Source organism: Nyctereutes procyonoides, unplaced genomic scaffold (genome assembly GCF_905146905.1).
Source record: "Nyctereutes procyonoides isolate TBG_1078 unplaced genomic scaffold, NYPRO_anot_genome, whole genome shotgun sequence".
NCBI lineage: Eukaryota > Metazoa > Chordata > Mammalia > Carnivora > Canidae > Nyctereutes > Nyctereutes procyonoides.
Genome location: NW_026575124.1, coordinates 2,801,978 through 2,814,216, shown reverse-complemented (window position 1 = coordinate 2,814,216; position 12,239 = coordinate 2,801,978). Strand labels below are relative to the sequence as shown.

The window sequence follows — 12,239 nt, the reverse complement described above, 5'->3', positions numbered from 1 at the left end:
AGACAGAGAGAGGGAGCGAGAGAGAGGCAGAGACACAGGCAGAGGGAGATGCAGGCTCCACGCAGGGAGCCCAATGCGGCACTCAATCCCGGGACTCCAGGATCACACACTGGACCGAAGGCAGGTAGGTGCTAAACCCCTGAGCCACCCAGGGATCCCTGAAAATAACGTTTTAAAAAAATACCCAAATAGCAAAATAATCTCTTAGGAGATTATTTAATAGTCTTTAAAATGTTTTTTTGTTTGTTTGTTTGGAGGGCTTATGCTATCTCATTCCAAGACAATAAAGTTATAGTAATTAAGTAAATGTAGTATTGCAATAAGCATAGACAAACCAATCAAGGCAACAGAACAGAATCTAGAAACAGACCCACACATAAACTGATCTTTGATCAAGGTGCCAAGTCAATTCAATGGAGAAAGTTAGCCTTTTTAACAAATGGTACTGAAAAACTACATATTCATCTAAGTCAACTCCTATCTAATTTCATACACAAAAATTGAGCTCAGAGACCTGAATGTACAACTCAGAACTGTAAAATCTATAGAAGGAAAATAACTTCATAATTTTGGGTAATGGCAAAGATTACTTGGACAAGATGCAAAAAACATCCAATAGGAAAAAAAAAAGATACATTAGATTTTATCAAAATTAAAAATTTATGTATCTGAGAAATGACTTATATCCATAACATATAAAAAACAAATAATGGGCAAAAGAGGGGTGCCTGGGTGGCTCAGTACATTAAGCATGTCTTTGGCTCAGGTCATGATCCTGGGGTCCTGGGATCAAGCCCTCTATCAGGCTCCCTCCTGAGTGGGGAGCCTGCCTCTCCCTCTCCCTCTGCCTGCTGCTCCCCCTGCTTGTGCTCTCTTGCTCTCTGTCAAATAAATAAAATCTTAAAAAAAATAATGGGAGAAAAATTTAAGTAAGCAACTAATAAAAGATCTATGAGAAGCCAATAGGCACATGAAAAGACGCTCACCATCATTAATTAGCAGGGAAATGCAAATTAAAAGCACAGTAAGATACAGTCTATGCCCACTAAAATGCTAAAATCAAAGACTAACATCACCAAATGTTGGCTAGGATGTGGAGCAACTGGAACTCTACCACACTGTTGGCAGCAGGAGTATTAAGAGAGTTGTACAAGAACGCTCTTGGCAAGCTTACTCATACCAATGAAAACTGGAAACAATCTGAATGTCCATCAGCAGGAAAGTGGATTGACACATTGGAGTGTATTTATACAATGAATTACCTTATCTATACTCATCAATAACAGGAATGAAGTACTGACAGTATGAATGTATCTCAAAAACATCTTGTTGAGCAAAAGAAGCCAAATACACATTGTATGAGTCCTTAAAAATGAAAGAAAACGAATCTATGATAATACATGACAGAAGAAGTTGCTCAGAGAGGTGAGGGGATCGAGTAGGAAAGGGTACTTTCTGAGAGTCTTATGGTACAAAGGGGTTTAGGGGACGACTCTCAGCTGGTTGGACAGCTCTTGCTCCACCACCTCTAGACCCACATCTTTGGTAACTCCTGGCTGAGGGTTACCCAATGTACTACTGCAATACTGATTATGCAGTAGAATTCCTTTGAGAAAGAATATGGAGTGTGTATGTAATATGTATGTTATCTGTAGCATAGAAATAAAAGAAGATCTATCAAGTGGGAAAAGCAAAAGCTATTTATTCTGAGCTTGATGTAGGGAGTCAGCCACCATCACATGTGTTTTGCCAGAGGCTCAAAGGCAGGTAGAATGGGAAAGCTTTATAGTGCAAAAAAAGGGAAGGCTTCCAGTGTGCCTTGATGTCAAGGTTGCTGGCACTTAGAAGCTGTAGGTGGGCTAACTAGAAGCCGGGCATACTAGGTGATTGATTTGGCTTTCTCTGGTGGGTCCTAAGCTGAAGGCAAAAACAAAAATTAGGGAAACTGTCAGGCATTAATCAAGTCCTGACCATTTGGAGCTGACTGTTATAGAAGTTAGCTTACTGGAGTGTCACTAAAGATAGCAATCTGGCTCTCTCCAAGTCTGACTTACTGCAGGCTGGCTGCCTGGGTCGTTGATCATTGATAAGGGGGTTGGTTTCTTGGGTAGGTTGGGGGTGAAAGTCTTATTTTTTTTTTTAATATATGGTCTGGTCATTGTCTGAACATGGAGTCACTCAATATTCATCAGATCTGACTGATTAACAGAGAGATAGGGAGCAAACATATATTCATCACTGTTAACCACCTAAGATGATACAAACTAAAACTGCCTATGAAGAACATTACTTAAAAGTGTTAAGCACTAACTGGGGGCTTAGATAGTATCTACAGAAAAACAGACCTATACTGGGAAAGTCGAATCTGTTAAAACCAGGGTATACAGGAATCCAAGATGGACGGGTAGTTCCTGAAATCCTTCTTCCCTCAGTGAGGTTTTGAAAGCTGGCACTGAAAGCCCAGGCTATTGTTTCTTTTTCAACTTTGACAACACTGACATAAAAGGACAACATGACATAAAATTCACCATTTTAACTGTTTCAAAATGTGCAACTCAGTGGTTTTTAGTATATTTACAATGTATTCCAGTGCATTTCCGTCATACCAAAGAAAAACACAGTCCCTGTTAGTAGCCATTCCCAACCCACACCTCTACCCAACCTCTTGCAACCAATAATCTGCCTCCTGTCTCCATAAATTTGCCTCTTCTGGGAATTTCATATAAATGGAAGCATATATTATGTGGCCTTTGTGCCTGGCTTCTTTCACTGAGCATAAAGCTTTCAAAGTTCATTCATGCTGTAGCACCTATCAATATCTCATTCCCTTTTATGGCTGAATAATATGTCATAATATGGATGTGTCATATTTTATTTACCCATCCCTCAGTTGATGGGCACTTGGGTAGTTTTTACTTTTTGGCTATTATGGATAATGATTTTACGAATATTCATGTACAAGTTTTTGTGTGAACACCTGTTTTCAGTTCTACCTAGGAGTAGAACTGCTGGATCATATGGTTAAGTCTTGTGTTTGATTTTCTGAGGAACTGCCAATGTTCTCCAAAGTGGCCGCACCATTTCACATTCCCCATCAGCGTTGGTGGCTGTTGTTTCTTGTGTCAGATTCGAGCCAACTGGAGGGAAGAAAAGCTGGAGGAGACTCTCCCATGTACAGCAGCTCCAGAGGCACCCTTCCCTCAGGATCTGCTTGTGTGTCTCTGCTATTGGCTCAGCTGCTCAATTCTTCTCATCTGGGAGGGAGGGAGGGAGAGAGCTTCTTCCTTCAACCATGCTGAGACTCAAGGACCATACTCTTTCCCTTCCCCTTCCCTATTTCTTTAGGTCATTTCTCAGTCCTGTAAGTGGAGGTGTTTACTTCTTTTGTTTTGTTGTACTTTGTTGGGGAGGAAAGAGGAGAATTAGTGAAGTTTTAAAGGCAGGAACTTCTGCCTTTTTAGAATTCAGCCTCTAAGGAACTTTCACGTAAAACTATCAGTAACAGAGGAAGCCACAGAGAACCTTAATTACATTCTTTGAAAGTTAAACTCAGTACAAATTTGTCCTGTTTCTCTCAACCCAAATGCAAAGTTTATGAGGACATTTAGCACAGACTTCCAACCTCCTTAATTGTAGCTGTCCTTCACAAAGAGATATCCTACAACACCTACAGATGGCAGATTCTGCCCATGTTTCTATAGATCTGCCCAAGGAAGCTCAACTACACTGCTTTTTCCATAGAGATGTACTAATGGAAATTTATCAGGCATGACCTTCCTTGGAACTAAAATTTAGAGCATTTTAGAAGTAGCTTTAGAACCTAGCCATTTATCTCCTGTTCAAGCTTTTCTCAAATTTTTGTAGGTAATCTGCTTTAAAATAATTGTACAATAATTTCTTCTTCTTAGATGAAGTTTCTTTAGGATTTTAGAAGGAATCCAAACCTCTCCAAGTCAAGTAATTCAGGAGAAATCCTAATGTCTACTTCTCAGGGCTAAAAAGGTCAAAAATGTATAGGGCAATAGATGGAAATTGGCTTTCTGAACACCAAGAATGGGCCAAGTAATATGTTTCATGGCTTATAAATGTTATTATATTTAATCTTTAAAATAGCCCTATAGCATCAGTCCTTTTATTTATTTTTTACAGATAAGGAAATGGGCTTAGAGAGGTTACGTTTATTTCCCAGGATGACATCAGTAAGTAAACTGAAGAACTTAGGCTTCAGGTTTGGTGCGCGCACTGCTTACAGGCCAGTGCTCTGGAGTCACACTGCCTGAGCCCCTTCTCTTACTGTGGGGTGTTGGACAAGTTGCTTCATTTCTCTAAGGCTCGGTTTCCTCTGCAGTGAAATGCACATGAACGTAGTGTCTGTTGGCTGTGGGCATTCAAGGAGATAATGCTTGTGTATCAGCAAGCTAGCACAACATGCTTTCTGAGTTACTTGTGATTTCTGGGTTGTCAGCAGCACCTGCTTTCTCTATGAGTGGTGAGATTCTCACATACTGCTCCAGCTTAGAGATGAAGACATGGGAAAAGTCCCCTCGTCCTCTGTTTCAGCAAAAAGCAAAAGCAAAAATTCCCAAACTATAGAAAAACAATCACCAGTCATAGCCCGATAATTAACAAACAGATGAAATACTTTCTGATGAAACTCTACATGTCTCAACATCTTTTTTTCCCACAGAGAGGAGTATTTTATGTTTTTCTTTTCCTTTTTTTTTGAGAGGGAGCACAAGCACAAGCAGGGAGAAGCACAGAGGGAGAAGGAGAGAAGCCGACTTCCTGCTGAGCATGGAGCCCCAACGTGGGGCTCGAGATCATGACCTGGGCCCAAATCAAGAGTCACAGGCTTGGGGAGCCCTGGTGGTGCAGCGGTTTGGTGCCGCCTGCAGCCTGGGGTGTGATCCTGGAGACCCGGGATCGAGTCCCACATCGGGCTCCCTGCATGGAGCCTGCTTCTCCCTCTGCCTGTGTCTCTGCCTCTCTCTCTGTGTCTATGAATAAATAAATAAAATCTTAAAAAAAAAAAAGAGTTAGAGGCTTCACCCACTGAGCCACCCAGGTGCTCTGAGAATATTATATTTTTTAATGTAAGTCTCAGGAAAAAATACAGGTGTGGCATAGCCTAAGAATCAATACTGATGAGACCAGCCTGTGGGCCTCAGCAGCTCCTATACAACTCCATAGAGCATGAGCACACTACGGAAGCACTCTAGTGGTTCAGGCAAAGGGGAGTTAATCCATGGCTGGAGACGAATCCCAAATATTTTGACAGTAAGAATCGTGCTATTTTCTAGCCTAAAGAGGTATTTGTTGCTCCTCTGGCCTGGGCTTCATATAACATGAGTAAATCAATTGTATCATTCTAAGACAAATGATAAATGTTTTTCCCACTTCCCAGAGAAGCTAGTATTCAAGCAGCCAGGAGGGACTCTTGGACATCAGGAAGACTCCATCGCTACAAGTCATTAAAGCTCTGAACTTCACCTGTTAATAGGACAAAACCACTTACTGAACACAATGGTTATAAGAAATTAAATGATATGATGCATATAGAGTGCTTAGCATAACTAGAGCAAGAACCCAATATATGGTGGCTATAATTATTATGTCCACTGTAGAAAACTGTAAACAGCAGGAAAGTGTAAGGAAGAAAAAAAGTCACCTGTAATTTCTCCTCCCAAAGGCAACAACTACTGTTAAATTCTAGTCAGTAGTTTGTCTTTCTATAGATCTGATTGATATACCACACTAACTCTATGCAGGCTGGGTTTGTTTTGTTTTGTCTTTTGGCATATTAATAGAACTTAAGAAAAAAAAAAAAAAAGAACTTACGTATACGGCCACACCATTAGCAGCTAGGAAGTGCTTCTTTATGGCTTCTAATGAAATAGCTTTTCCTAGTTATGAAGCCTTTTGGGAATGAAATAGTCCTGCCTACCTCATTTCCTGTCATGCTGGGATCTGCCCTCCTGGCCTTGGGAATCCTCAAATCTGTCACCATCATCACTTGGGACCACTGCAAAGAGTGTCTTGAGCGCTTAGAGGGTGTTGAGTGTGTAGGCCCCCCCAAACCCAAAGGTAGCACTCCGTAGGCTACGATGTAAGGCGGTTGCAGACAGCCTTATTTCCATAGCCATCTGCTCAACTGCCTCTCAAATTTTTCCCCCCACACATTATAACAGAAGCTGCAAAAAACCCAAAAAACAAAACCCCCAAACGTGCTCATCTGCCTTCAGCTGAAGTTCAGTCTCCACCTTCCTGGCTACCTTTCCTAATATCTTTTTTTTTTTTTCCCCCAAAGAAAAAGCAAGGTGTATTATTTGGCTTACGTATTTAAAAAACTGGCCAGGATATCAGAATTTAAGTCTCTTAACATTTGAGTTGCCCAAACTGTACTGCTCATGCTGACCTGCCCCTCATTCTCTGATGATAGTCGTCTCTTGTTTGTTTCAGAAAATATAAGTGTCTAATTATGGAGTCTAAAGATTTATCTCTAGATATAGAATCAGGGACAATCAAAAATTATACTTAAAGATGATCATCCATAACATTTATTTTGGCCAACAGTCTAGTTTTAGGAGGATTTTGGAACCACTTTATTATTATCATTGCTATTTTAGTGGATATTAAATAAACAGTTTTCCAGAAGAAAAATAGCCATGTGATTAAACAGAGAAAACATTAAAATTGAGAAAGAGAAGACTGAGTTTTCCCTAAAGCTCTGGCTCTATTAAAAATGAGCTGTGTGACCTAAAGGAGCCCAAAGTCTCTGAGCCTACTTCCCCATCCATAAACAGGGATAATGATCTCCACTTAATCAGCCTCACAGAATTTTTACTCAGAGCAAATTAAATAATGAATGTAAAAATAATTTGTAGCTTGTAAAGAGCTAAACAGACGTGTGTGGGGGAGGGTATTTTGCTATTAAATAAAAAGGCAGGAGAGACAAGACGTCAGACACATCCTAACTGCCTTTTGAATTTGTATCTATATAGTCAACAACTATCCTGAAATGTTAAAAACAGATCATCGTGAATAATTCCATCCTTGACTGTCCGGTTTCCCTCCACACATGCATCATGCTAATTGAAGGACTGGCTGTCTTCGTGCTGTGTTAGAGGAAACTGAAGTGTTAGAACGAAACGGACTGGCATGCTATCTCAAGGAGCTTACGCCAGCTAAGGAAGGGCTGAGGGAAGTTAAGGAGTTAGAGGTACGGAGGATTAGGATCACTGAGGTTATAAGAATTTGAAACTAGAAAAAAGGTATCAACAGCTTAGAATTTAAAGAAATGTTAAGAGACAGCTTTTCCCAAGGAGGGGAGCCATTCTTCAAACCCCTAGACGAGAGATTTTACGAAGCTATTATATGCAGCTCCTCCAGAGCCTGACATTTGATTACATTTAAAATTCATCTTTTGCTTCCCTTTTCCTTCCTCCCCCATACACCATGTGTTCTTGCCCCAACCTCCCACTTTTCCCTCCTTTGATTTATTTCCATTTCAATCCCTTTTGAATGTCTAGCTCCAGTTCTGCACTGGCTTCCCTAACCTCTCCTTGCCTGGCTCTCTCTGATGTACACCTCCCTGCCCGCAGCACCATGCACCCACGTTCCTCTTTGGAAAAACCACATCTCATTCTTACAGAGGAGACATGGAAAATCATTCTAAGCTGTATTGTCTGTCTGTCTGTCTGTCTGTTTGAATAGAAGGATAAGAGCTTTAAATTCCAGGCTGTTTCCCTATAAGGAGAGGACGTGGGAGGGACAGAAGCAATGATAGTTTCCAAACCGGCTCAGACTTGGTCACTGGTGGTGGCAGGATGCCATTCTCATTCCATCCGGGCAGGATCCACTGGCCAGAGGCATTCAGTCAAAGCAGGTGGGGAGAGGGAAACGGGTAGGCTGATAAAGACTTGCAAAGATGGAGAGAAAGGAAAAGAGGTAAAATAAAGTGAAGAGTTGATGGAGTAGGGCAACAGAAACAAGGAAGGAGGAGGGATGGGGGGGGGGGACAGAGCAGGGAATAAAGTGGAAGGGCAAACAGGGAGGGGCCGAAGAGAGAGAGAGAGAGAGAACCAAACCAGGAGGGAGAAGAGAGACAGAAGCAGGGGGCGGTGGGGCCAGGCCGGAGAGAAGAGGAGGGCGCGGGCCAGCCTGCCATGCCTAGCCTGGGGCTGTGCGTGTACTTCCTTACACTGTCATCGGTAGCTGCCTTATCTATTTTCACCTCTGGCAGGAGCCGCCCGCCGATGTGGGAGCCAGGGCCACCGATGAGGGACACTACGCCGTTGCAGTCCACCGTGCTGTTGCGCTTGACACTGCGCCGCAGGCTGGGGAAGATGCGCGACGAGCGGCTGCCCTGGCTGTAGCCGCTGTAGCCGCTGTAGCTGCTGCGGCGCTCGCGGGCCCGGATGGGGATGAAGAGCGAGTCCCGGCGGCCCTCGCTCTCCTCCACGGTGCTGTGCTCGTCGTCGGCGAACTCGTTCTCCGAGCCCGGGTCTCGGAACCGCCCGGGCCCCCGGAAGCTGAAGATGCTGCTTTTGCTGTTGTGGCGGGAGAGGAACGGGGAGCCCGGGATGCTGAGCAGAGACTGCAGGGACAGGGAGACAGAGAAGGACAGAGACAGGTGTGAGACGGGCCCCCTGCGCAGCCTGAGCAAAGGCATTGCCCCCCACCCTCACCCTCACCCCCCACGTCCTGGCCCCGTCCTTGCACTCCTGGTATCGGAACACAGTGTTCCCTGATGGCACTTCTGGATGGTGCGTGTGTACAACGACCCAACACCCCTCGTCACTCTCTTCTTGCCCCATACCCTTGGGACGTGACTCTGACCAGCTAACCCTGGAAAAACTGGACTGGTCACCCATGCAGTGCAATGATGCTTTGATTTTGTGCTCTATGCAGCTAATCCACAGGCAAACACATCGCTGCGTCTATTTCTCATTACCGTGAGCTCACACGACGTGGGCCTGTCATTTACCCACGATAGACTCTATGCTATGCTTGGCAAAAAGGGGCGAATTTTTAAGTGGCCTCTATCTCTTGGTATTCTCTCGATGAGTACATGCCCGGGAGGTGAGTCCTATGCCAACAGTGGCCTTGAAGTACTTTTTGAAGTTGAATATTATGGATGTTCCCTCCTACTCCATTTTAAAGTCGACATTTTTTTTCATCAAAAGCTTAAATATTTGTAAGTTATAGAATTCCCAGTACTATTCCACGCCCTGTGTGGAGCCCAGTTTGGGGCTTGGACTAACAACCCTGTGATCAAGATCTAGCTGAGACTAGGAGTCAGATGTTAACCAAACGAGCCACCAAGATGCCCTCTAGCATTGACACTTAAAAATATAACTTTTGGGGAGCCTGGGTGGCTCAGCGGTTTAGCACTGCCTTCAGCCCAGGGCATGATCCTGGAGACATCGGGCTCCCTGCACAGAGCCTGCTTCTCCCTCTGCCTGTGTCTCTGCCTCTCTCTCTGTGTCTCTCATGAATAAATAAACAAAATCTTAAAAAAATAATAATAAAATAAAATAAATAAAAATATAACTTTTATTTATCATTTACAAATTTCTCATTTTTTTCTCTTTCAACTCATACTTCCAATTCCACATTCTCTAGAGAACTGTACGCTAATGTATATTTTTATGCTTTCCTATATTTTATTGGTCACCTTTCTTTTTAAAGATTTTTATTTATTTATTCATGAGAGACACACATACACAGAGAGGCAGAGACATAGGCAGAAGGAGAAGCAGGTTCCCTGTGGGGAGCCCGATGTGGGACTCGATCCAAGGACCCTGGGATCACGACCTGAGCCAAAAGCAGATGCTCAACCACTGAGCCACCCAGGTGCCCCTTACTGATCCACCTCTAAATACTTTCCTTCAAATAAAAATTATAAAGTATACTTAAAAATTTTTCAATTTTCCTGTGGCCATGAATCTCAAAGAATTTTTAAAAATTCTCCTGGATTGATTATTTATTATAATTCTTTTTAATAAAATCGATCAAGGTGTATATATATATTATATTTTATAAGTAATTACTAAGCTTAAAAAGAAAATTTTATTAAAATATATCTCTTAGTGAGTTTTTTGTTCCAATTGGTGTTTTTGGTGATGTAATACTTGTACATAGTATTATTTATTATTAGAATCAAACATGGCTCAAAAATCAACTCTCCCTTCCCTCTCTGATAAGAACAGATACTATACTTGATCTTGGCCAAAAGGCCAAGAAGCGACCTCTCCCTTCCCCTTCTAATATTAGATTTTAAGTGCTGAGAAACCTTATCCAAGTAGTAAATAGTATCTTGGAACAGAAGGATTTGGTTATGGCAATGTCACTTAAATCTTTGAACTCCTTTCAAGTTATATGCCAAAATCACATAGTAAGCTATCGGTAGAATTTATCTACTGGCTGACAATCAAATCAGGTAGTCTTTCAATTTTTTTGAAAGCAAAGAACTGTAAGCCACCCAACTTGCCAAATGATATATTTTTTTTTTATGCGAAATGATCTCTTACTGAGTTGTTAAAGGTAATCCATTCCTTGATTTCTGAGGATGCCAAAAAGGTTTTATTATTTACTAGTAATTATATGGGTTACTCTTATAACGGTTATTCTTTTACTTAAAGGAACCTTATTTAACCCAAAATAAACAGTTGGAATAATCAAAATATCATTAATTTCAAAACATCACTGCTAATGTTAATTTTTTCCAACATTAATTTTTTTTTAAATTTTATTTATTTTTTTTTTTATTTTACGATAGTCACAGAGAGAGAGAGAGAGGCAGAGACACAGGCAGAGTGAGAAGCAGGCTCCATGCACCGGGAGCCCGATATGGGATTCGATCCCGGGTCTCCAGGATCGCGCCCTGGGCCAAAGGCAGGCACCAAACCGCTGCGCCACCCAGGGATCCCCAACATTAATTTTTTAATAAAATAATTTTATCACATGCTTTAAAGATATTTTCATCAAGACCTTAAAGCCACAGGTTTAGCTCATTCACTTTATAAAAATATCCACCATATGATATAATTAGTAAAGCCAGTCCTTACTGTCACAGCAATTGGCCAAATCGGACTTTTATTTGAAAAATTATGACCTTATTTTTCCTTTTTAATAAATGTACTAATATGTATTCAAGTGACATCCATCCCACTCCTGAATTTAAACACCCCAACGGCCCTGATTATAAGATGGGTAAATTCAGAAAGCCTTACAAGGTATTTAAATTTCCTGGATTAAAGAAAATATAAGGACACTGATATTTTCAATGGTGCATTTGTTTGGCATCCCCTAAATTTTCAAACCTCAGGGCACTGTGCCAAAAGCAATGCCTTCCTATTGTACCTATGATTTTGTTCTGAGAAGTGCTAAGGTGACAGACACAGAGGCAACTGCCTTTGGAAGAGTTTATTACTTATAGTTCCCAAGAGAAGGGGGCATGCCATGTCATGCCAGCCGGGCCTCACGGGGAGGTACCATGGTCCGTTAGGAGGCAAAAGGAGCAAGGGAAAAGCATGGTTCAGAACCTGTATGGGGGTTTCCTTGGAAGGAACAGCTGAGGTACAGTAGGCACATCTGAGAAGCTTAGGATTGGGCGGTTTGAGTGATTTGAGCAAGCTCTGGGCTATAGGAATGATTTTGGCTGTAAAGTACCTGGCCCTTGGAGTGATTTAGGGCAGGGGAAACACTGGTTTGGTGTTGTCTTTGTGTGTGAGCCTTAGATAAAAATTTGGGCCTGAGGGTTTGGATTAGTTGATTTTTAAAAAATATTTTATTAATGAGAGAGAGGGAGAGAGAGGCAGAGGAAGAAGCAGGCTCCTTGCAGGGAGCCTGACATGGGACTCGATCCCAGGACTCCAGGATCACGCCCTGGGCTGAAGGCAGCGCTAAACCCCTGAGCCACCGGGGCTGCCCTGGATTAGTTGATTTGTGTATGAAAGGCACACTTCCAGGCAAGTTGTTCACTGTCTAGGAATTAAGTTTGCACCGGGAGGGGTAGTCTCTCCCCAGCTAGCAAGGCTCCTAAAATGTCAAAGCATCATAAAGTACAGAAAATAAAAACCATGATTAATACATTAAGATCCCAAGATTGGATTGGCAGGGAGGGAAAGGAAATATCTGAGCTTCTGCCCCCATATTCAGTCCAGTGTAACACAGAACACTGAGGTTCTGTGTTAGATGTTAGTAACAGTGCCTTGGGTATATGTATCTCCCTCGTA

The 12,239-nt window shown here is 42.2% G+C and overlaps 1 protein-coding gene and 1 pseudogene across 1 annotated transcript in view; both read right to left on the bottom strand.

Moving 5' to 3' along the window:
- Positions 1-12,239, bottom strand: part of SCN8A (sodium voltage-gated channel alpha subunit 8) — a 178,955-nt gene that overhangs the window by 57,616 nt on the left and 109,100 nt on the right. The window contains exon 12 of the mRNA XM_055337028.1: positions 8,234-8,596. Coding sequence (XP_055193003.1) covers positions 8,234-8,596 — 363 coding nt within the window. The remainder of the gene's footprint in view (positions 1-8,233; positions 8,597-12,239) is intronic.
- LOC129517432 (U2 spliceosomal RNA) lies at positions 10,108-10,250 on the bottom strand (annotated as a pseudogene).